The 23790-nt window shown below is 46.2% G+C and overlaps 1 protein-coding gene across 10 annotated transcripts in view; it reads right to left on the reverse strand.

The window, feature by feature from the left end:
• SCN8A (sodium voltage-gated channel alpha subunit 8) overlaps positions 1–23790 on the reverse strand; it is a 179391-nt gene that overhangs the window by 15351 nt on the left and 140250 nt on the right. For 8 of the 10 annotated variants that reach the window (XR_014794460.1, XR_014794461.1, XM_084877342.1 and 5 more), the window contains 7 exons: positions 21921–22388; positions 21233–21350; positions 17290–17444; positions 14342–14515; positions 8804–8926; positions 2651–2935; positions 343–396 (listed from right to left, as the gene is read on the reverse strand). Coding sequence is in view for 8 of the 10 variants with exons in the window: in XM_084877342.1 (XP_084733468.1) it covers positions 343–396; positions 2651–2935; positions 8804–8926; positions 14342–14515; positions 17290–17444; positions 21233–21350; positions 21921–22388 (1377 nt within the window). In the remaining 2 variants the exon portion in view is untranslated. The remainder of the gene's footprint in view (positions 1–342; positions 397–2650; positions 2936–8803; positions 8927–14341; positions 14516–17289; positions 17445–21232; positions 21351–21920; positions 22389–23790) is intronic. The other 2 variants (XM_084877347.1, XM_084877346.1) reach the window with 1 other exon arrangement.

A 23790-nucleotide genomic window follows, 5' to 3' on the forward strand; every position in this document is an offset into this window, starting at 1 on the left:
TGTCTCCTTCACCGTGGAGGCCCTGCCCTCAGAAGACATTATTCCTGCCACGACTTAGGTGGAGGATATGCAAATCATGAGGTGAGAGGCTGGCTGCTGGAAGCCACACTTATTTCAAAGCAGCACTGAGGAGCGGACAGCTCCACTGGGCAGGCAGCCTGGTCAACTGGAGTCAGCATAAAAAGTGATGACTTACTGAGAGGAGCCAAGTGACCTATAATCAATAAAACAAGCAATCAATGTTCCAACACCCACCGCCCCCCTCTTTCCTGATGAGATCCACCATGCTGCTCCCGTCCTAGCCACCTAGGAAGGTTGTGGTTTCATCAGGTAGATCCTTACCTTTCGGGAATCTACAGCTGCATACATGATGTCCATCCAGCCTTTGAAGGTTGCCTGGCAAACAGAGTCAGTCATTAGACGGTGCCTGGGGGGGGGGGGGGGGGGAGGGAGCCTAAGCAGGGGTCCAAGAGGCCGGGCTTAGATTCAGTGAGAACACAGGACAGGGAGGGAGGCTGAGTGTGGCTTCACGTGGACATACACCTTTTCTGTTTAACACACGTCCCAAGGGAGCTCTGTCTACGTCCCTTCAAATAAGATCAAAGCTTGGCAGGGAAATATGCTGATAATGGTAACTGGATCAACAGTTTTACAAAAAGTCTTAAAGGTGGGCCTGAGAAGGTTGCCCAAAGCTGGGGGAAACTCATATTCATGAACGAACAGCATGAATCTATTGGAACTTGGAGAAATCATATTTTAAAAGGTGTTAAACAAAGCAATTGGCTCTGAAAAATCCATAGCTGCATTAAAAAAATATAACAAAAAACCCAAGTCAGAACTATTCCTTTACCAATACATACATGTATAGCCTACGGCAGTGGCAATACTGGCTTCACCGAGGCAGCCCCTTCCCAATTCTGAGAGAGAAGGTGATTGCTCAATCTAGTATATCTAGCCTGATTCTGCAAACCAATTATGGGTGAACAACTACAGTTCTCCATGTTTTACTCACATTCTAGTCATGTTTTATTTACTTAATCAGATCCTAAGTTCTTCCAGGGTGTGGGCAGCTCTTTGTTTGCTGGCTCTGGCAGTGCCAAGCACAGCGCCTGGCGTGTGGCGGGGACGCTGAGCACAGTGCTGGACTGGTTGGTGGATGCGCGTTGGTCTCCTGGAGCTGCTCCAGTTAAAATTCAATTTGCGCGTCCGGTTTCTTGAACTGGGATAGAACTACGAAAGTACTTTGGAGTGAAATGAACTACTGCTCACTCCCTTAACTCTGCCTCCTCCTACTAGTTCGCAGTGAGTGCTTAATGGGTAAGACTGCGTTGAGTGCTCCGCCTGCCCGCATAATCGCATTTAAGACACCCAACAACTGTATGATGTAGACCACATGTGTCAAACACAAGGCCCGAGGAACAAATCCAGCCCGCCAGGCCTTGCAATGTGGCCCGCACCGCGCTGTCATCACTGCACTCCGCTGTCAGTTTATGACATTGTCAGTTTATGACTGTTCAGTAAACCATTCGGCCCGCAATTTAGGCTGGATTTTAGATTTTGGCCCCTTCTCTGATTGAGTTCGACACCCCTAATGTAGACAGTTGTAACAATAACAAAACACGTAATCACAAATACCATTAATTAAACACTGCTATGTGGCAGGCACTGTGGTAAAAATTTTTAGTAAAATATCACGAATCTTCCTGACAACCATACATGGTATTATTATCCACATTTAAAAGAGGAAGAAACTGACTCAGAGAGGTTAGGTAATTTGTCCAAGACAACTTATCCCATAGATGAGTGTGGCTCAAACCTACATGAGCCTGATTCCAAAGCCTAGGAACTTTCCCTGCATCACACAGTCTTATAAAACATTTCCAAAAACTGCGAGAGAGGAAGAGGAAGTTAGGCATGATGGAATGTCACCCGATTTCTCACTGTGATACCCTGAGACCTTCCTCTGGGGCTGACCTGAGGGGCAGCAACACCGCACGGCCATGCTCTCTCCTTTGACTTCAGTGGAGCTGTTACGGAGAACTGTTCCACCCCATCCAACTGCCCTCACTTTTGTTTGTTTGTATTATATATGCTCTCGTCTCCATTTTTTCCTTTTTAACTACACACTTGCGCTGGAGAGAGAAGGCGATTGCTCTGCAGCTTTATTATCCTGCAGGAATCTCTATTTGCTGCTGAGCTTCAGAGCAGTGAGAGTTCCTTTGAGTGAGATCTTGGAGAAGTCAGAGTAGGTGGGGAAAGTGCCTCATTGGAACTAGTTTGAGAAATAACCGAGTGCTGTGCGACCTATTAAGAATCATCTTGCCCTAACCAGTTTGCTCAGTGGATAGACCGTTGGCCTGGGGACTGAAGGGTCCCAGGTTCAATTCCGGTCAAGGGCATGCACCTTGGTTGTGGGCACATCCCCAGTAGAGGATGTGCAGGAGGCAACTGACCGATGTTTCTCTCATAGATGTTTTTAACTCTCTCCCCCTCCCCCTACCTCTCTGTAAAAAAAAAAAAAAAAAAAATCAATAAAATATATTTAAATAAAAGTATCATCTTGGTTCTTGAAGCAGGGTGGAGGAAGAACCAAATAAGATTTCTGCTACCCACCTGAATTTCACAGGACAGAAAAAATAACAGTACTTACCACCTGAAGGAGCGCCAGGTATCCTGCCCCAACGTTGTCAAAGTTGATCTTCACGTTCTTCCATCTGATTTCTGTATTGTTCCCCTCCATGAGCCTCTCACAATCAGTTTTATTGTTGACAATTTCAATTTCAAATCGTATTTCAGAAGTCTCATTAAAGCAGTAGTGGTACTTTCCCGCAAACAGGTTAACTCCCATGATGCTGAAAATCAGCCAGAAGATGAGACACACCAGCAGCACATTCATGATGGAGGGGATGGCACCCACCAAGGCATTCACCACCACCTGGATTGGAAGGGGAAGGTTGCTGAGTGTGGGGAGGAAGTATGGGCGAACACACTTTTTTTTTGATTTCCAGGAGGGGAATGACATTGTGTGGCTTGTTCTGACTACAGAAACATTATATCCCTTTTGAAATCCGGGTAACTGGAGAGATCCAGAAGTAGGACCAACATTTTGTAAATCTATGAAATATATCCAGAAGGATTCTAACAAATTACGTATTTATTTCATCTAACACAAATCCTCTGCCCAAGTTGACCTAGTCTTCTCTCCTAGGTATTGACCTGGACCAAAAACATTATTTTAGCCCAACCTCCCTCTCACAAAACATGCCCCAAGCGAAAATCTGACAGATCTCAGCTCACAGGCTGCCTTTCCACAGACATTCCCCCTCTGCAAAACAAGTCTGATTGTTTACAAATCACAGAGAATCACCCTTTAGGGTTAGCAGTGAATCAGTCAACGGTACATAAAGCCTTTTATGACTATGCAAGGCCAATTATCTTACTTCAGGCAATAGCTGAGCATGCATGTTTTGCAGGCTCAAGAAAAAAAAAGAAAAAAAAAGCAGCTATATTCCCTCTACCAAACAGTATACAATAAAATCTGAACAGACGTGTTTTTCACACATGATTCATTTTTCTTCCCCAGCCTCTTCTTCCTCGTTTTGTAGGTTCCTGGATCTAAGTCACCCCTTGCTTGGCAAATGCTGATGTCTCCGCTCAATTCAGAGCTTGACTTGACATTTCACATAGGATTGGCAAGTTTTGTGTTTTTTTGGGGGGGTGAGGGGGAAGTGTTGGCTTAGATCACTGTCCTTAAAACCCAAAATTGGCATATTGTTAAAAATCACTGACTAGAGTAGGCTGAGGAATGAAAAAAAAAAAAAAAAAAAAAAAAAAAAAAAAAGTAAAGGGGGAAAAATACCCTCAGGAATCTAAGCTTCTGGGTTGTTTTAACTTTGATTTTGCTTCACCCTGTACGTGAGAGTGGCTAGACAACACTTCCACCGTGGCAGCAGTTTTTACCTGAGGAGCTCAGAGCGCTTATAGAAATAGCATTTCAGACCGTGAGGCAACGGCAAAGGCTGGTGTTCATTTCTGCCCTGGTCCTTACTTGCTGTTGTCCTAAGTGGGACTGCCAGGCCCAGAAAGGGGACTCTAAAGTGGGCAGGATGCACCTTCCTTTTCCTGGGATTCTAGCAGAGTCAATGGGGTTAAAACGAAGACAATGGATAGAAGTCTTCCAACGTTTTGTTAGAAGGAGGTGACAACTGTCACCATGACCTTGCAGCTTTTCGGTGCAGAGAGGAGACAGCTCAGGCTGCCAACTAGCACAGCACCCACAGGGCCCAAAGCACGATGCCCTGGAGGGAACACCGGCCGGCTCTGGGCTCCCCTCTGAGCCTGACTTGGGTTCAGGTTTTCCTCATGTTCCGTTTTGGTCTTAGATGGCATGTCACTTGTTGGAACACATGGCTGAGAAGAGCTGTCTGTTCTGACCTAAATAAAAAAGGCAGTGATATTTTGCTAAGGAGTCACTCTTCCTTAGATTAAAACATTAGTTTTGTGTTTCTCCAAATCACATAGGAAGGCCTTTAGATGGAGAGGCAGTTATTTCTTAATTCTTAGACCAAGAAATCTCTTTAAGATCTAACAGCTCTGTCATTCGTATAAAATCACTGTGTTTCAACTGTTTGTTACATTGAGCAAGGAAATCTGAAAAATCCTCAGTGCTATTTTGGAGACTGACATTCATACTTATTTACTTGTTACCAAATTTGTCAGGTGATCAGATTTGAATTTTACCTCCTCATTCCACAGTCACTCACCCTTTGGTGGGAGCGCCAGAAAGCAGCGGAATGTGCTGAAGAATAGGCACCAGGAGGGTGATCCACAACAGGAATAATCATTTCTCAAACAGCAAGAGAAGATTATGCAAAGATTCAAAAGCTCAGGTGTCTGTGACAGCACTGCAGCAGAGCGTAGGTGAGAGATCACCACCTTCTATTGGATCCTCTCAAGTGTGCAACAGGGAAGAAGGCTCCCAAAGATTTGAAACCCAAAAATAGTGTTAAAATCTCAATTCAGAATCCACCCCCTCTAGAAACTCCTCTATCATAACCCAGCCTCACCTGTCCTCCCCGGTGTCTTTGGTGTAGATGGTGTAAGATTAACAGCAGGAAAGAATAATTAGCTAATTGGCTAAGTGATCTTTTCACACTTTTATACTCAAAGATTGATCAAAGGAATCAATACACAAAAGTATTTACTGAGCCTTGTTCTCAGACATGTGTAACATAAAAATCCTATGAAATCCAATGTACTTATAAGATGTAAACATATTTTCATTTATTGTATTAATCATAACCAAAGAGAAAGTTCTTACCTTAGATTTATGAATCAAATAGAAAGAGAGCTGATGGAATTTACTAATAATTCTTTCTGGCTATAAACAGTAGCTGATGAGCTGTGATATGCTAAATAGAAGGTGCTTAATTGTGCTCCATTATACAATTGTGCTGATATTCTCAGCAAACAAAGGGTAAGAAGCCATGCTTTGTTATTTTGAACTCTCACACTATAGAGGGGTCAAAAATGTGAATTCGAGTGTCCATGGATAGTCTCTTAATAAGCTGAACCTTCTCTTCTGCTCTCTAATAATTCTCAAGAAATTCATTATTAAAAAAAAAAAAAACTAGGTATAGAAATATTACTCAAAGCTAGGTTCTAACAATCCATAAAAAGCTACTGTTTTCAGTGAAAGTTTATACTTATCAATTGGTACAAATTTCATATAATTGATGAGAAAATGCCAATGAATATTAAATTTTACAGCATTTTTGTCATTTCTGTAATGCCTAGAATAGTAGTGCTCAATTAAACACTATAACATGTGTCAAAAAGCTTTTAATATCTGGCAGAGGGAACATGGCCTTAATGGACCACTATGTACTGACAATCAACAAAAATGCATGCATGTTTCATAGCATTACTCTTAAACGCCCTCAGATATGTAGTAGCACAGCAACATTTTAAATGAAGATTACTATGGAGGAGAGAAAAGCAAAGAACTACGTTAAGTATTACTTTTCCAATAGCATGAATGTTCCGATTTTCTGGTCTTTGGTTTGAGGAAGAAGAGAGGAGACGAGGTCAGTGTCCGGGACAGGCTCGGCTCTCTGTTCCCTCAGTGAGGCTGACTGTCCTGGGAGCAGCACAGTGACAGTTGGGCCCATCTGCATTGCCAGCGTTTGGTTCTTGTGACATTCTTAGTTAACATTTCCTAAGGGAATCTCTCAAGTGTGGGCACACACAAGCACCCAAAGCAAGGAATTCAGAACATGTGCCCCATAGAAAAATAGCACATAAAACTATAAATGCAGGTAAATTCAGTATTTTTTTCTTTGTAGTTATTCTTCCTCAGCATAGGAATGGACCTGAGCCTGCTCCTCCCGCCCGACCAGTGCTGCTGCTGGAGTCAACCAACTGAGGTGGCACTCCTATGCCACAGATTCCTTAGCTCTACGTCCCTTCACTGTTTGAAATCCTAGCTTTGGGGAGGCTGGGGAAGGAGATGGGGGGAAAAATAAAGGAGATATATGCACTACTATATGTAATACTTTAAACAACAACAACAAAAAAATACAAAAAAAAAATTAAAAAGAAATCCTAGCTTTGGGTTCACTTGTTCCTGCCCATATTTGAAAAAACCTTGGCATATAAGTTCCTCTTTCGAATGCTTTTCCAATAAAACTTTCCACTGCTCTGAGCATCCACTCTGGATCTCTGGCCTCTTAACCGCCCTTGAAAGCTGACAAGGAGAGGTTTGGGGCAGTGGAAACTGCAAGTCCGGGAAAGGAGGGGCTAAAAGGAAGAGCTGTGGCCACCCAAAGGGCTCCAGGGGCCACATTATTCAAATAATTTCCTCCCGCACAAGCTGGCACCAACTGACCCGCGAGGACCATTTCTGCCACATAAGGAGCGTCCAGACTGGGGAGGTTGGTACCCAGGATCAGCTGGCCGTTTCTCCCTTAGGCTTTCTTCAGGTGACCAATCTCCCTTTAGGAGGTCCAGGATCACTGCTGGGGAATGAGGAGGACCACAGACTGCTGGGCCCGGGGACAATGTTGCAAATATCGTCTTTAAGGGATTTATTTATTTTTTTTAAATCCTCAGTTTTTTAGTCACCAAAACGAATAACAAACTCTTTAATAATTAGTGTGATTTATTTAAAATATTTAACTAACCCCTTCTGAAAAAGTGGGAACGTGGGGGAGGAGCCTGGGAGAGCATTTTAATCCCGGTTTCAATGACGCCACGGCCACCTAAATGCCACGTCCTCGGCAATGGCCTCTCTCCCCACATTTAGCCTGAGCATAACGATGACTTCGTCACACGTTCTGAAATCTATCTCATCTATGGGAGAAAGACTGAGAATCCCAGGTCTTGTTTTGTTTTTTTAAGTTAAAATAGGTTTATGCTGCTGTGGGACTGACCTTCCTGAAGATGGCTTTGGGCGAGCTGCAGAAAGCTGGCATTTAGTAAACCAAACTGTGACTGTGCTACAGAAGAAACACAAATTTGTGGCAAAAAGCATTTGTGTGAATCAACTAAGATAATAGAATTCCCGAGTGCCAGTGACGTTGTCATCATCGAGTAGTTAGTGGCCAGGGTCCCAGGTGAGGAATGAATGAAGCAGCTCTGTCCTAGTATCTCGTTCTCCAATTAGCCTGGCTTCATGTGGACTCTACTGCAACTGTTTCACAGTCATTCCTACATCCCGATATTTGCACATTTAAAAAACACATCCTCTGGTTTGCTCTCCTGCATGTATTCAACATCTGAATGGACACGAGTTTTCTTGGTCTCGTTAAGTATAACAGACCCCTCTGATTGCCACAGGACAACTATTACGGCCAACAGCCAGTTGCCCACTTGGTTTTAGGAAATGGACTTTTTAGGGTATATGTGTGTATGTGCACAAGTGCACACACACACACACACACACTTTTTTTTTTTTAATCAAGAGAAACAGCAAAAAGGCACTGAGAGAGGGAGCTCACTTCTCCATCGGCAGGGTGACAGCACCTTGCACCTTTTGGATTTGGGTGGAGGGTCACCAAGGCAGGACTAACAGGTGTCGAGAGATGGAAGAGCTAGCTGGTAATCACGTAGCACCGTACCTGGTTGTTCCTTTGACAGTGTTAGGAGAGGGGACCATAGAGCATGGGCAGAGGGGGAGGGGGTGAGGAGAAAAGCTTTGCTATCAGACAGAGGCTGCCAGTCCTTATGGGACTGGGCTGAGAACAACAAGGTGCAATAAGAGGAATCCCAATACAAAGAAAAGCATTTCTTTCCCCGGGGCCAGGCCGAATTCCGCTCCAACCCCACTCCAGGCCTGCCACCACGTCTCCAAGCCCCTCCTCGGCTGCTTTCTGAGTGACTCTGAGGTCACAGCCCCCACCTGGCGGATGGCCCTACACAAGCGCTCCCTACCTGCGGCCTCTGCTTTTCAGGGGGGCCTCTGGGTTACAATTCCCCTTCTTTGCACCTGGTGATTCTCCCTATGAAGTCCACAGCCCAGAAAAAGCTGCCCCGAGTGCTACAGGTAAGCCAGGCCAGATGAGAGTAGCCGATGTTAACATGTTCTGCGATGGCATGTTGGGGGCGGGGCCTCGATTCATGTGATGAGGCAGCTTAATGCAACTCTCCTCGCACGGGGCAGGTGCGGGGGAGAGAGCGGAGGGTCCGAGAGCAGCTGCATCACAGAGTTGGGGGTTGAATGATCTTTCCACCATGTGATCAGTTCTAGCATGCTTAGACAGTTTCCATGGGCATGCAGAAGGATCAGCGGCTCTTAGTATCTTACCCTCATCCCTTCAAATCGTGATAAGGCTCTTAAGGGTCTCAAAGCTCTTAGGGTCCTAAGGGACTTTATGGCACCTAGTTCCGAGTAGCCCAGGGCATTAGCTACAAGGCTGACTAAGGAGACCTACACAGGAAACAGAAGAGAAAAACAAAACAAAACAAAAAAAGGAAACAAAACAAAAGGGAAAAGAAAACAGAGGTTCCAGAGTGTTAGCACAGAGCCCCTAGCACTGATCCCACAGGGTGGGCCCCCAGGTGGAGGGAGTGGGTGACACCAGCTGCCTACGTCAACTTGGACTCAAACGACCTGGAAGGAAAGGCGGTTGAGAGGCAGAAGAAAAAACACAAAGGAAAGAGAAAACTCGAGAGGGGGCGGTGGACACACACAAGCTGGAAAAGGGAAGCGGTTGGAGGGAGCGGGAGAGAATGAGGACCTTCCATTGGAAGAGGAGGAGCCTGAACAGATGACAAAAACCTTACCCTCGCCCTTTACAGTGTCTGCAGGTCCCAGAGGCTCCCATTAAATTAAGCCAGACAAATTTAATGGTACCTATGGAAAAGAATACAGATAAATACACACACTCCACACAGGCCGCCCCCTCCTCAGCTCAGTCACCAGAGACTTCCAACAAGGGCAAGCTCTCTTACTCCTGGGTGACAAAACACTGTTTGTTGGAGAATCGGGTGAGTCACTACATGAACAAAGGCAACATTCATGAGTACCACGGCTGACTCGACAGTTCCCACGGAGAACAGAACCAGATGAAGAAACTTCTTGACCAAGTTTTGAGTCTATGAGAACTCACTAAAGTATTTTTAACTGTAACGGTCCTTCCACCCATCAACTGTGCCCATGACTCCTCCACGTCCATGAAGACTTGGATGGGGGGGTGGTGTCTGCACAACGGCATCCATACTTGTCCGTATAATCACCGGAACAGTCCAAAGCCAACCTTCTACTTCCTCATCATTAAAATAACAGCTGGCAAGATCCTTGTAAGAATTTTTAACATTTTGTTTTATAGATGAGGAAATTGAGACAGACCCATATGCTTAACGCACAAGAGTTTGCCCGGGATCACGTCACAGCCCCGAAGTGAGGGTTAAGACCCATACTCCTGCTTCCCAGGCCAGAGCTCTTTCTTCCACAGTCAGATGACCTCCCACACTGGCAGGTTGGATTTCAGGCCTCCCAGTGGAGCTGTACAGGTATCCGAACAAGCCCAAGTTGAACCTACTGGCAGGCTCAGGAGCAGTCTGCAGGCCTCGAGGCCTAGAGTCTTGGTTGAATGCTCTTCCAGAGTCCTCGGAGCGGTTACCATTATGGTCCCTTAACACCCGGTTCTAAGTGCCTACACTCACAGCTCGCCTGAGATCTGAAATACCTTTAGTTGCTCAGCTCCTAGAATGGTTGGGCTCTGGGCTTCTTAGAGCAGTCTTTCCTTTATGCTGGGATAGGCTAAGATGTTCCACCATTAACAGTTCTTAACTTCCCTCTGGTTACAGGTCTGCTTAGCCTGAACTGGTATTTTAAAGCAAATTTAGAGGAGAAAAACAACAACTCATATCTTAGTCTCATCTGTTGCTTTTCATCTCTTAGGGATTTAATTCTGCATCTCTGAACTACACCCAACTGTGTTGCTGTTGTTTTTTAAATGAAGATATTTACAAGTGAGGGGCAGTACTGGTAGGGGGTAGAAGGAGGTCAATGACCGAGTGAGGGTCAGGGATGGGGAGCCTTAAAAGTTTCCATTTTAAAAAGGGTTGTAAACTTTCACCTATGCATACACTCCTAATCCACCAATATAGGAATCTTCTCTGGAATCCCAGGTAGTGTCCAAAACAAATCTGGACTTCAATGCTGCCCTATTAGGCTACTCATGTTATTTAAAGGGTACATAGTTCAGGGTTGAATTTCTTCCTAAGACAAGGGCCTCAAAGCCTTATCTAGAACACAGTAGCATCCATCAATCATTTTCCTCTCATCTACATGAGCGATAAGACATGGAGGTATATTTTGCCAACCATTGCCAATTACAGTAAACTCTTAAACACAAATAATAGGGGGAGAGAGAGAGAGAAACCTCAATGATGAGAATCATTGGTTGGCTGCTCCTGCATGCCCCCTACTGGGGATCGAGTCCAAAACCCAGGCATGTGCCCTGTTGGGGAATCAAACCGTGACCTCCTTGTTCACAGTTTGATGATGCTCAACCACTGAGCCACAACGGCTGGGCTTAGTAAGATCTTAATAGAGATGTCTGAAGGTAAGTTGTCCCATCTCAGTCAAGTGCCTGAGTTCTCAATTCCCTTTCTCAGCTCTGTCCTGTGAAACTGCCAGGTAATGACTGCTAAAGGCTAAGCTTTCAGTGGCTATTGATCCCATACAAAGCGAGAAGACCTCCAGCTCTTTTCGGGGGGAGTGGTGGCGAGTATAATTTATCTGATAACGAAGAGGCCTAAAGTGGGGAGAAGGTACAGACACCAATCCAGAGGTTGGCTCTAAACGTTGTTGAGAGATAATCTGTGCTTGACTGGTCAATCTGGCCAAGATCTCCCCAGGAAGATAATGAGGATCCTAGCGGGGTTGTTCCTTAGTAGCTGAGGCCTTTCTTATAATCCTCTGAGCCTCCCCGTTAGACTCTCAGTAGAGATAGTGAGAACATTACTTAAAGTATACTTTGAGGCAAGAACCAAACCCGTAAAAGGAGTTGAAGTCAAAATTCAGATTATTGATGGCTGGAGACATGGGCAAAAAGGGGGAGGCACTGGGTGCCTTTTTCAAAATGATGTGAACATTTCAAATAGAGAACATTTCAGCAGTCTGAATTCAGAATGAGGTGAGTGGTCTTTGCAAAGTTCCCATCCCGGGAACCAGCGTGCTGGCTAACCTCTAGGTGTGACGGGGCGATTTTTCCTGAGGAAAAGATGTGACGAAATTCTTTCACAGGACAAGACCTCCCGTGCAGCCAAGGACCTGGGCAAAATAAAATGTCTGTTTGGGAACTCACATGGCTTATACATACAGGCAATTAGCCTTATAAGTTATCTGGAGTACCTCCTTATTCTAAAAAGTACTCATAGGAGCTCAAAGGGGCAATAGGAAGAATGAAAATTCATTAAGGAAATAAGCATGCTGACGATTAAGAGATTCAGACACCAGTCACCAGTGGGAAGAAGAGGGTGTCTAAGAAATGACGCTGAATTAGGACCTAAGGTGTTTACGTTGCCGGATGACCTAACATGCCAAGGGCACTAGTACCTTACTCAAAGGACAGCGAAAGCTCTGCCAGTTCCAGCTGTCAGTCCACGCCTCATTCTCCATCCACAACTCAAAAATGGCAACCAGCGCAGCCATGGTCCATCCCCGCACTGCCCCTACTTAGCGCTCTCTGCTTCCGCCATGGCCGTTTGCATGTGCCTCATCTTTCCAGGCCCGCAGAAGAGCCCCCGTCTTCTGCTCTCTGTATTTGTCCCCACAAGTCCTGGCAGCAGGCTCTGCACGTTGTGGATCTCAGGAAACACCTGATGCGTGAGACTGAATGGACTGTCTGCCTGACAGACGTTAACAGAAGGGGGTCCTGGGAGAGCCTTGTTCCCAGATGCTTGATCACCACCGGCCTGAATCAGGCCACAGCCGCCCTGCAAGCTCGTGTGAGCTCCCCGGGGGCTGGAGCACGCCTGCCCACCCTGTGGCCCCCAGGCTCCTGGGACAATCCTACACAGAGAACGGCTATCGCTCACTAATCACTGGCAGAGGCGTTCTCAGGAGCCGCGGTCAGGCTAATGGCGATGTAAGAATGCAACAACTCCCCAAAGCTGGAGGGACGTAGGGATTGCTGTTGGTTGGCTCCATGCCTGTCTCATGCTTTTTACTTCCCTGACACTGAGAATAAAAAGTGATAAAATGTTTGCTGAATAAACAGCGATGTGCAGAACTGTTAACGCTTTTAGCAGCTTATTTGGGTACCAGAGGGATGTGAGATTCCTGATTGATATCCTCAAATTCTGGGGTTGCCCACCCCCGAGAGGAGGAAGATGGCGGTTCAGGTTAGGGTGGACAGTGGAGGCAGCAGAAATCGCAGCTTCCCTGGGGCCATTAGGAGCGTGGCCGTGGGTGTATCTGTCTGAGTTCTCGGAAGGACCGGAAGGGGAAGGGCTTTTTGGACTCCCCTCGGTGTGCCACCTGATGCTCAGTGGTCCCCTGCTCTGGAAAGAGAGCAGGCCCAGTACTCTTGGCCTTACCCCAAGCCCATTCCTTAATTCTGAGAGCTCAAGTCTCAGTGTGTGGGGGGCAGGGGCCCTTCTACCACAAGGCGCTATCAGGCGTTGCTAAAGGGCGTGCTGACACCTCTTGGTAGGAGGGTGGCAGGCTGGCACCCTCTGGGGAACCACCTTTGGTTCACTTTAAGAGCGAAGGGTGACCTCCTCACCTCCCTTAGGCACAGGGACGCTCTTGGAAAGAGACATGAACCGTGGAAGCGGCAGACCTTGTTGGGAAAGGGATGCATTTATAGAGCAGAGATCACTGCTGTGCCGAGTGCTGGGCTCCTGCCACCCAAGGAAGGGTTCCCGTGCTGCTCTGTTCTGGACCCTGGAAGCCTCCACAGACAGCTTCCCATGCAGCCAACAAACCTACATCCTAAACGCACCAACTGGGCCCCCACACGCTCTACTTTCTTGGCACCTCTCAGCCCTCAGCAGGAACCGGAATCTCCACAGGCCCTGACCCTACATTCCCATGCACCCTCTCTCTCAAATGCTGATTTGGGCGGGAGGAAAAGCTTCAGTTATTACACAGAATCAGAGACAATCACCACGGTTAGAAAAGCCAACGAGAAACGAGTGCTGGTGGGGGGAGACACAGTCACAGATGCAGCGGCCTCCACCCTGAAAAATAACCCGGGACGTAACGGCAGCCACGCCTTGGAGATGGTCTTGGAACCTGGAGGAGAAAAGGATTTTCTTAAGTTGGAGGGTCACCGTGGACATGGTGCTGTGGGGCAGAGGGGGCTTCATTTGGGGGTGAGCTCCCCTCTCCCTGAGGAACAGACTGGCTCAGACCAGTCTGGTGTGAAGATGTGAGCTGGACGAAGGTCACGGGAACAGTCAGCAGGAGAGTCTACCTGGACCCCCCTCCACCTGCATCCCAGCGGCACCCACCTCAGCCCTCCCCGCTCTCCTGGCAGCAGCAAGAGGACATCCCGCTGTTTGGGACAAGAGCCTTCCGGTTCCCGGCCTGAAAAATGGGGGCTTTGCTACCAAGGGTTCCACTTCCCTTTCCTAACCTCTGAATTTTCTAAGCCAAACCCCCAGGGTAAAGAGCTGGCTGGCTGGTCAGTCCCTGGAGCAAATGCATTCAGACCTCCCTTCCCAAAGGCAAGATCTGACGGCTCCGAAAGCAACTTACCCAAACCTCTATCTATCTACATCTGGCCTTCCCCCCCCGGGGCTCCAGGCCGCTCCAGCCACGAGGAGAAGAAAACCCGGTTTTGTTTTCCTGCTAAAAGGGGTGGGAAGCAGAAAGCAGGACACGTACAGCCACAATGAGGAAGTCCAGCCAGCACCAGGCGTTGGTGAAGAACTTGACGAAACCATAGGCTGTCCACTTGAGCAGCATCTCCAGGATGAAGATGTAGGTGAAGACCTTGTCTGCGTACTCCAGGACGGTCCGGATGGTCCTCCTCTGCTCGATGTAGATGTCCTCGAAGGCCTGGAAGAGAGGCAGCAGCTGCCTGGGGTGCCTGAGGGCAAACAAGCCCTGCCTCGGCCGCAGCGTCACCCACCGGGGCTGGCAGCTTCCCGTCTCTTCGCTTTACTCCCCTGCTACACGATTAAAAAAAAATAAAGTTTTATTGAGCCAAACCATATAATTCAGCTAATTAAAGTGTACAATAGCCTTTAGCGTGTTCATAGCTGTACATCCATCCCCGCCATCCATTCTGGAATATTTTCATTACCGTCCTCCAGCGGTCCCCCTCTCGTCTATCTCCCCTGGGAAGCCCCTCCTCTACTTCCTCCCTCTACAGACCTGCCTATTCTGGACATTTCACGTAAATAAGATCGTTCCCGAGCCCGGTGTTTTCAGCGTCCGTCCATGTTGTAGCACACATCAGTACTTCGCTTCTTCCCGAGGAGTAATATTTCCTGAACGGCTACGCCACATTTTGTTCATCTCTCATCAGCTGATGGACATTTGTGCCGTTTCTACTTTTTGACTACTGTGAATGCTGCTGCTTTGGACGACTGCGAGCACGTTTTTATCTGGACATGCTTTCATTTCCCTGGGACATATGTACCCGGCAGGGGAATGGCTAGATCATATGGTAACACTATGCCTAATTTTTTGAGTAACTGCTCAACTGTATTCTAAAGTGGTCACACCATTTTTTTTTTTTTTATATTCCCACCAGCAATGTGTAAGGGTTCCATTTTTTTTTTTCACAATCTTGTCAATATTATGTATTAATATGATGAAATATTTTCTCCTTTAGCCCCTGATGTCACAGATACAGACAGAGGGCCACAGGGCTGGGAGATTGTCAGGTAAAAAAAATCTTAGTAATACTTTCTTTCTCTGGAATTCCTGAGTGAGGTAATTCTCCGATACAAAGCTATGAGCATTTCCACGTGCAGAGTGGGAGACTGTACAAGTGTGGTGCCGAGAGAAGAGATCTCCTCAAGTGTGAAAAAGAAAACCTGGGAGGTGGGGAAAAGTCCCCGGTCACGCAAATGGAGGTGTGGGCTCTGAAGAGTCCAGAAGGACACGCTGGGCCGCCCCAGACCCATCTTCCAAAGAGGAGACACGTGGACACCGGGGGCTCCGGTCCTTGGGACCGTGGGGGCAGAGGGCACGGGTCCACAGTCCTCAGGATCTTGGTACAAATAAATACCCTCCATGAAAACAGCAGCAGCTCCCATGTTGCTCCCCCTTAACTCCATTTGCAGAAATCCATTCTACAGCCCCGCACAGGTGAGATGCCCAAACTGGTCTTCGTGTCACTGGAGGCTCTGATCCCCTTCCTGAGGTGTCAGCACAGCCACATTCTAGTCCCTGTGGGACAACTCAGCTGTGGCTTCGCTGTGCTGTTTTTAAGTCTCATGCCTACTACTGCACGGGGCCTCCGGTGCTGAGCCACGCATCCCGTTTTATTCAGTTTGATACATAAACAGTGTCACGGTGAGTAGTAAACAAAGTTAGAACGTTTACTTCACTGCTGCGATGGGGAAAAGGAGGATCAGAGGATGGGCCATGCTCCCTGTTAGGTTAGGTTTCCGTTCACTAGGTTTGAAGGAGGACGGCAACAATAACACAACACCTTCCTCCAGCCACTGGCCTTGGTCTGACCCTCCTTTCCCGGAGGGCAGAGAGCAGGCTGTCTGTCCTGGTGGTGCCCACAGTGCCCCAGGACGCGCTGAGTGAGTGCCTGCTGGTGCAGGAAAGGACTCAGGGGTGGGCAGGGCGGGGGCTCCCCTTCACTCAGACCAAGGACACAGCCACCATTCTTTGCCTCCAGGTTTCGTGCTGACACTTTCCTACATACACCTGGTCCTTGGCCATCCTTGGGCTCTTCTTTACCACGTATTACTGCCTCTTTCACCTTTTCTTATTCTATCTCACGTCAGCAAAACTTCTCAAGGCCCTGGTGGGATCTGTAACCCTGAATTTGGGGTTTCTCCCTTGTTATTTTCTTTGCTTCCAGATTAAGCTTTCATTCCACACCCACGTAAATGTGCCCACCTTCTTTAAAAACATTTCAAAAACCTTAAATAAGATTTAATAATCCCTTAATAAATAGAAGGAAAGCGTGTTGTGTCTCTAGTCCCTGCTGTCCTCAAATCTGCTCAACTAGGAAGCAGCCCCTCATCCGAGATCCTGTCCAGGTCTCCTCAGCTACAATCCAGCTCAACGTGAAAGCAAATGCCAGAAAAAATGAGTCCTAGCAGGCAGGAGCCTGTGTGTTCAGTGTCCTATAAGTCTCACTGATTAATGACCACGTACAAGCACAGGAATAGAAATAACCCGTGTACCCGAGATCTAACACTCTACATAGCTGCTGAGGCCACAGGTTCTCCAAAGATAGTAGGTTGTGAAGGGTGAGGGGGTGGAGGGACACTTCCTCCTCCATACCTTGGGCAACTGAAAAGTAAAGAGCAAGCGATTTGAGGTATTAGATGAGAAAGGGGAGTTCATTTTAGGAAGTTGCTTAGGCTGGGGCAAATCAAGTGGTGAAGACCTGATGAAAAGGTAGCCTTAGGGTTGAGAGTGATCATGACGAGTCTAAAGATCAGGGTGTGGATAAGTGTGGATTCTAATCCCAAAGGCTCAAAGCACCAGCCAAAGCACTTCAACAGACCATTATTCTTGGGCCCACAGCCAATCAGTGCTCTCAGAGAAATTGGTCTTGGGCCCCAGGCAGTCTTTCCCACTAGTTCCTATAAACCCTTCCCCAGCCAGTCCCTCATCACAGTCTCCCCGGACCTCACCAGGGCGCCACTGCTGAGCAGAATCATGAAGATGATGAAGGTCTCAAACCAATTGTGCTCTACAATGAGGAAGCACGTTTTCCGCAGGATCCACCACGACTTGCCCAGGCCTTCTTCGATGTTGACAGTGCAGCACTTGAATCGCCGGACACAACCTGGCACCAGGGGGAGAGGCAGGTCAGACCGTGAACATGTCCCGCCCGGCCCTGCCCTCTCCTCTATCTCCCAGCCCCACCAGATGCTGCCCCACCACACAGCTGGGAGCACAGCAGATGAATCAGATCATCTGATAAAGAAGTCAAGAGGCTCGCAGGCTGAGGCCTTGCTGCAAGGCTGCCAGGGCCCTCGGGAGTTGGGAAGATGTCCCATAAAGTGAGGAAAGAAAAGGGTGCTCAAGAGGCAGACAGAGCCGTGACAGAAAAGGCCTTCCTAATGGAAATTTTCAGATTGATGCCAAGAGAAAGTGGACAAAGAAAAGTTAGAGCCCTGGCCAGGGTGGCTAAGTTGATTGAGCACTGTCCCATGCAAAGTTTACAGTTTTAATTCCAAGTCAGGGTACACACCCAGGTTGTAGGCTCAAACTCCAGTAGAGGGCATGAAGGAGGCAGCCAATCGATATGTCTCTCTTGTCAATGTTTTTATCTCCCTCTCTCTTCCTCCCTCTACAAAATCAATAAAAACATATTAAAAAAAAAAAAAAAAAAAGATTGCCTGGTCAGCATGGTTCAGTGGTTGAGCATTGACCTATGAACCAGGAGGTCATGGTTCGATTCCCGGTCAGGGCATATGCCCAGGTTGTGAGCTTGATCCCCAGTGCTGGGTGTGCAGGAGGCAGCCAATCAATGAATCTCTCTCATCACTGATGTTTCTTATTTAAAAAAAAAAAAAAAAAGAAAAAGAAAGAGAAAGAAAGAAAGAAGAAAAAAAGAAAAGAAAAAGCCTGGCCAGTTTTTCTCAATGGTTAGAGTGCTGGGTCATGACTTCAATTCCAGTGAAGGGAATGCAACTCGGTTGCAGGTTGCAGGCTTGATCCCTGGCCCTCGTTGGGGCATATGCCCAAGGCAACCAATCAATGTATCTCTCTCACATCAATGTTTCTCTGTGTCACTCCCTCTCCCTTCTATTCTCTTTAAAAATCAGTGGAAAAATATCTTTGGGTGAGGATTCACAAAAAAGAAAACAAAGTTAGAGAATAGTTTGAGCAGGGCTCAAAGAAACCAAGATGGCGGCATAAAGTATACACCTGTACATGCTGCCTCTCACAACCACATCAAAACTACAACTAAAAGACAAAACGACTATCACCCAGAACCACAGGAAAGCTGGCTGAGTAGAAGTTCTACAACTAGAAGGAAAGAGAAAAGTGCACTGAGACCAGGTAGGACGCGCAGAGGCTGGAAAAGCAGAGGTAGGGAGTAGTGCGAATCGGGCTGGTGATTGGGCGTGCAGTCTTTTTCAATGGGAAGGAGACAGAAGCTCCTGACTGCTCTAAACTCCAATCTCCGGCGAGACTCTAGGAATCCAGACTCCTGTGGGGAGAAACTGGACTGTCTGGCATCAGGTTGGAAAGTGAGGGTGGCTTTCTCGCAGAGGTGCTCATAGGAATCGTTGTTTACTGTGCTGGGGCATAGGACGTGGAGACACAGAGATAGCTGACTGGCAGCCATTGCTGTTTGCTATGCTCTGGTGATTCCATGAGATCCTGCCCCACCCAATTTACAAACTCACCCAAACAGTGTGCAGCGGCTTTTGCATATGAATGGCCTGCCTTTTCACAGCTTAACTTAATAAACTGCAGCTGGGTCAGACAGTGCCAAAACTTCCAAACTCCAAACAAACAGAAAAAAATCTGCAGATCTCCCTGTAGCTCCTGGGTGGCCTCAGGCAGTAGCTGACTTGCACTTCCTTGGAGATCTAGGAGCCAGTGTAACTACCGGTCAGTGTGAGATGACACCAGATTTCAACTCCTCACATCCATAAGTGATACACTCAAGAGGCAGACTCAGTGAGCACTAAAGACCCACTGAAGGAAGTCCTGCCCCATAAAGGTGTCTCCAGCACAGCAGTTCTTCCATTATAGACGCAATGGGTTCTCACAGCCAACTGGCCTGGAGGTCAATTCCTCCCAGTGTACCAACAGCAATCAAGGCTTCACTACAACAAGACTGTGCACATAGCCCATAAAGGGGTGTACCAACAGTGTCCACCTCAGGTGATTGGGCCCAATAGGTCACCTACCACACAAAGCCACTCCATCAACACAGGGAAGCAGCCAAAATGCGGAAACAAAGAAACACGAATAAAAGAAATGGAAGAAAGCAAACTACTGGATATAGAGTTCAAAACCAGAGTTATAAGGTTACTCAAAAATCTTCTAGAAAACTCTGAAAAACTTAGTGAGACTTTCAAGGATCTTAATGCGAATGCCAAAAAAAATGAAAAAAACAAACAAACAAACAAAAAAACCAGTCAGAAATTAAGCATACACTGTCTGAAATAAAGTATATAGAAATTCAACAGTTGCCGAAACCGGTTTGGCTCAGTGGTAGAGCGTCGGTCTGTGGACTGAAAGGTCCCGGGTTCGATTCCGGTCAGGGGCATGTATGTTGGTTGCGGGCACATCCCCGGTAGGGGGTGTGCAAGAGGCAGCTGGTCGATGTTTCTCTCTCATCGACGTTTCTAGCTCTCTATCTCTCTCCCTTCCTCTCTGTAAAAAATCAATAAAATATATTGTTTTAAAAAAAAAAAAAAGAAATTCAACAGTAGATTAGAGAACCCCAAGAATCAAACCAAAAATTTGAAATATGAGGAAGCAAAAAACACCCATCAGAAAAACAAAAAGAAAAAAGAATAAAAAAATATGAAGATAGTGTAAGGAGCCTTTGGGATAACTTCAAGCGTACCAACATCAGAATTATGGGGGTGCCAGAAGAAGAGAGAGAACAAGATATTAAAAACTTATTTGAAGAAATAATGACAGAAAACTTTCCCTACCTGATGAAAGAATAGACTTACAAGTTCAGGAAGTGCACAGAACCCCAAACAAGAGGAATCCAAAGAGGAACACACCAAGACACATCATAATTAAAATGTCAAGGGTAAAAGACAAAGAGAGAACCTTGAAAGCAGCAAGAGAAAAACAGTTAGTTACCTACAAGGGAGTACCCATACGATTTCTCAACAGATTTCTCAGCTGATTTCTCAACAGAAACTATGCAGGCCAGAAGGGAGTGGCAAGAAATATTCAAAGTGATGAACAGCAAGAACCTACAACCAAGATTACTCTACCCAGCAAAGCTATTATTTAGAATTCAAGGTCAGATAAAGAGCTTCCCAGACAAGAAAAAGCTAAAGGAGTTCATCACCACTAAATCAGGATTATATGAAATGCTGAAGGGTATTCTTTAAGAAGAAGAAAAAGAAGAAAAAGGTAAAGATAAAAATTATGAACAACAAAGTGACAACAAATACATATCTATCAACAAGTGAATCTAAAAATCAAGTGAATAAAAAATCTGATGAACAGAATAAACTGGTGAATATAATAGAAACAGAGGCATAGAAAGGGAGTAGACTGACAATTCTCGGGGGGAAGAGGGTGTGAGGGGTGAGGGAAGAGATTGGACAAAAATCTTACACCCATGGATGAGGACAGAAACGGGGGTGGGGTAGTAAGGCATGGGATTTGGGGGGGGGGGAATCGGGTAGAGGGGAGCTATTGGGGAAAAAGAGGCACATCTGTAATAACCTGAATAAAGATTTATTTAAAAAAAATAGTTTGAGCAGGGAAAACAGTATTAACTGCCCTCAAAATGATGAGGTGGGGAACAATGTTCTTTAAGAGAGCCACTGAGTCCCCACCATCCCATACAACCACTATCCCTAGCGACACCATAAACAGCAAGTGCCTTTTGCCCTCCCTCCCTCCCTCCTGGCCCCCCACCTTCTGTGAAGCAAGCTTCTGGGTCCAAGTATTCCTCAGGCTGTTCCACTGGGACCTCTTCTACTTCTGGCTTGATATCGATGGTACTTCCTTCAGAGGAGCTAGTATCATCCAGTTTCTAGATATGCAAGGAAAAGGGAGATCAAGATCAAGAGACTCTGTGGCAACAAGTCCATTCTCCACTGACTACTCTATACCTCTCGTGTGGATGATGTACTAGCTATAATTTTTCTCCTAAATTCTTATTCTAAAGTCATCATCATCCAACTCATGATGGGCAAACAATTACCACAGGGCCTCCAAAACCTCTGTCAGGATGTGATATAACATTAGAATGCACTCACAGATGACAGTAACCCACCCTAAACAAATGAGGCCATAGGCTGGTCTCAGGGATTCCGCTCAAACAGATTCATGGCAGGGAACTACTTGAGGATATACTCCAGCCTCTGACCTAGATGATCCAGGAGCCATGGAGATAGATCCAGGAACACCTCAGGAATCTCGGTCACCTAGGGAAGGCCTAGAATGGCAATGGGGGGTGGGAGGGTGGGGAAGGGTGCATGTGTATGAGTTGGCTATTCCGGATTCTCTCTACAAAGCCCATAGCTGAACCAACATCTGGAGCTGACAGAGCCCTGTTTGTTCTCACACAGGATCAAGGTTGGCTTCTAGGCTGGGACCTTACATCTTTGCTGCCTTCAGGATCTGATTCGCTGCTAACATCCTCTGTGTTGACGTTTTCAAAGTCGGACTCGCCTACAGCGATGGGCACCCGCACGGTTAAGTTAGGGTTGTTGATGAAGGACATGTGGTCCTCATCAATGATGTACTTCTCCACGCTGCTGCCAATGCCACTGGTGGTGCCATTGCCGTTCTTCTGGAAGTCACCATTCCGGTGGATGTCTGCACCAGTGTGGTTGGCGATGCAGTTGGCCTTCTTATCGTACTCGTCCAGGGGTTTCACCTCATCCGCCTCACGCTGCTTGAAGTGGGCCTGCATGAAGGCATGCACTTTCACTTTGGTCCAAGCCACACCCTTCTTGATACGGATGACCGAGATCTGCAGGTTGTTCATTTCCCCGTCATCGTCCGTGGCTGCCAGATTGTCTGCACTGAAGGAGCTCAGGAGCAAGGCCAGAAACAGGTTCAGCACCTGCACCGGAAGCATCAGGAAAAAGGAGAGTGAATGTAGCGTAGTATTAGGTTATCCATTAAACTAGGAAACTGGAAGCCTACAGATTTATGTAACACACTCAAGAATTTATTATTGAGTTTTGCTTGGCCCACATAGTGTTTTAAATGCTCATGTGACTAGGTGAGCACCGTGTTTGATTTTTGGTTGTAATATAAGGCGTTTAGCACCTCTTTTCTTGGTTCTTTTATAGTTTTACATATATAAGTATATATACGTATGTATGTGTGTGTATGTGTACCTTGGTTACCTTTTTTATTAACAGAAAAAGAAAAGTCTGTGTCCATTTTGGAAGAAAATCCCCCCAAAATAAAACCAAAAAGGTAGATATGAATTATCGGGTAACATTAAAGAGTGCATAAACACCAAATGCTTATGAGCAGGAGATACTCTGGAGGACCCATGTCAGAAAAAATAGGCTTGGAGAGCCCTACTCTCATACAACAAACCAAGAAGGCAGAACAAAGATACATTTCATGCCAACTCATTTTAAAGATTAATTTTGTTTTCCTAACATTTATCAAATTAAAATAGTTTTACAAGACAGTGATGGTTCTGTTGTATATCTTAGTGTTAAGCCACTGGATACAAGCTTTCTTTCTTTCTTTCTTTCTTTCTTTCTTTCTTTCTTTCTTCTCTTTTAATTTCCTGTTTTACTATATTGGTCATTAATGTTAATTATTTTTATTAAAGATTACTTTTGAAAAGTGGGAGAGATGCTCACTTTCTGATTTATACTTGGTTCTTAATTTGTCACACTTCGGAAGAGTAAGGCATATATTGTAAGTGGAGATAATAGTATGTACACAGTGGGAGGATGGAAACAATACATGAAATATACATATCTGGATTATCTGGGCCATCTGTAGAATTAAAGAGGAGCATGTTGGTAATATGGAAAGGGCTCTGAAGGCCAAATTGAGGGATTTGAATTTTAATCGGATCCACTATCGGTTCTTGAGCAAAGGAGTCACAGGTGATTATATAGATTTGAGAAAGCCACTCCTTAGGAACTAGGAGTTAGGAGACGTATTTGCCCGAGTTGATAAAGGTCTGGATTAGGCTATAGAGATGTCAAATCTTAGAATGCACAAGAATCTCCTGTGGTGGGATGTCTGTTAAAACTACATAGTTCCTTGGCCTCACCTGAGATTCTGATCCAGTAGATCTGGTGTAGGGCCTGGGACTTGACCTTTTTAATGAGTGAAACCTGGGTGGTTATGATGTTGGTGGTCTTCTAGAAATACCGGATGGGTTATAGAAATGAAAAGGGAGGGGCAGATCTTAGACTATGAAGAAAGATGTATATACAGAAAAGGAAGGAAGATGTATGAAAGACATCCAACATTTACTGGGAATGGGG

The sequence above is a fragment of the Pipistrellus hanaki genome (genome assembly GCF_964339955.1).
Source record: "Pipistrellus hanaki genome assembly, chromosome: 3".
Taxonomy (NCBI): domain Eukaryota; kingdom Metazoa; phylum Chordata; class Mammalia; order Chiroptera; family Vespertilionidae; genus Pipistrellus; species Pipistrellus hanaki.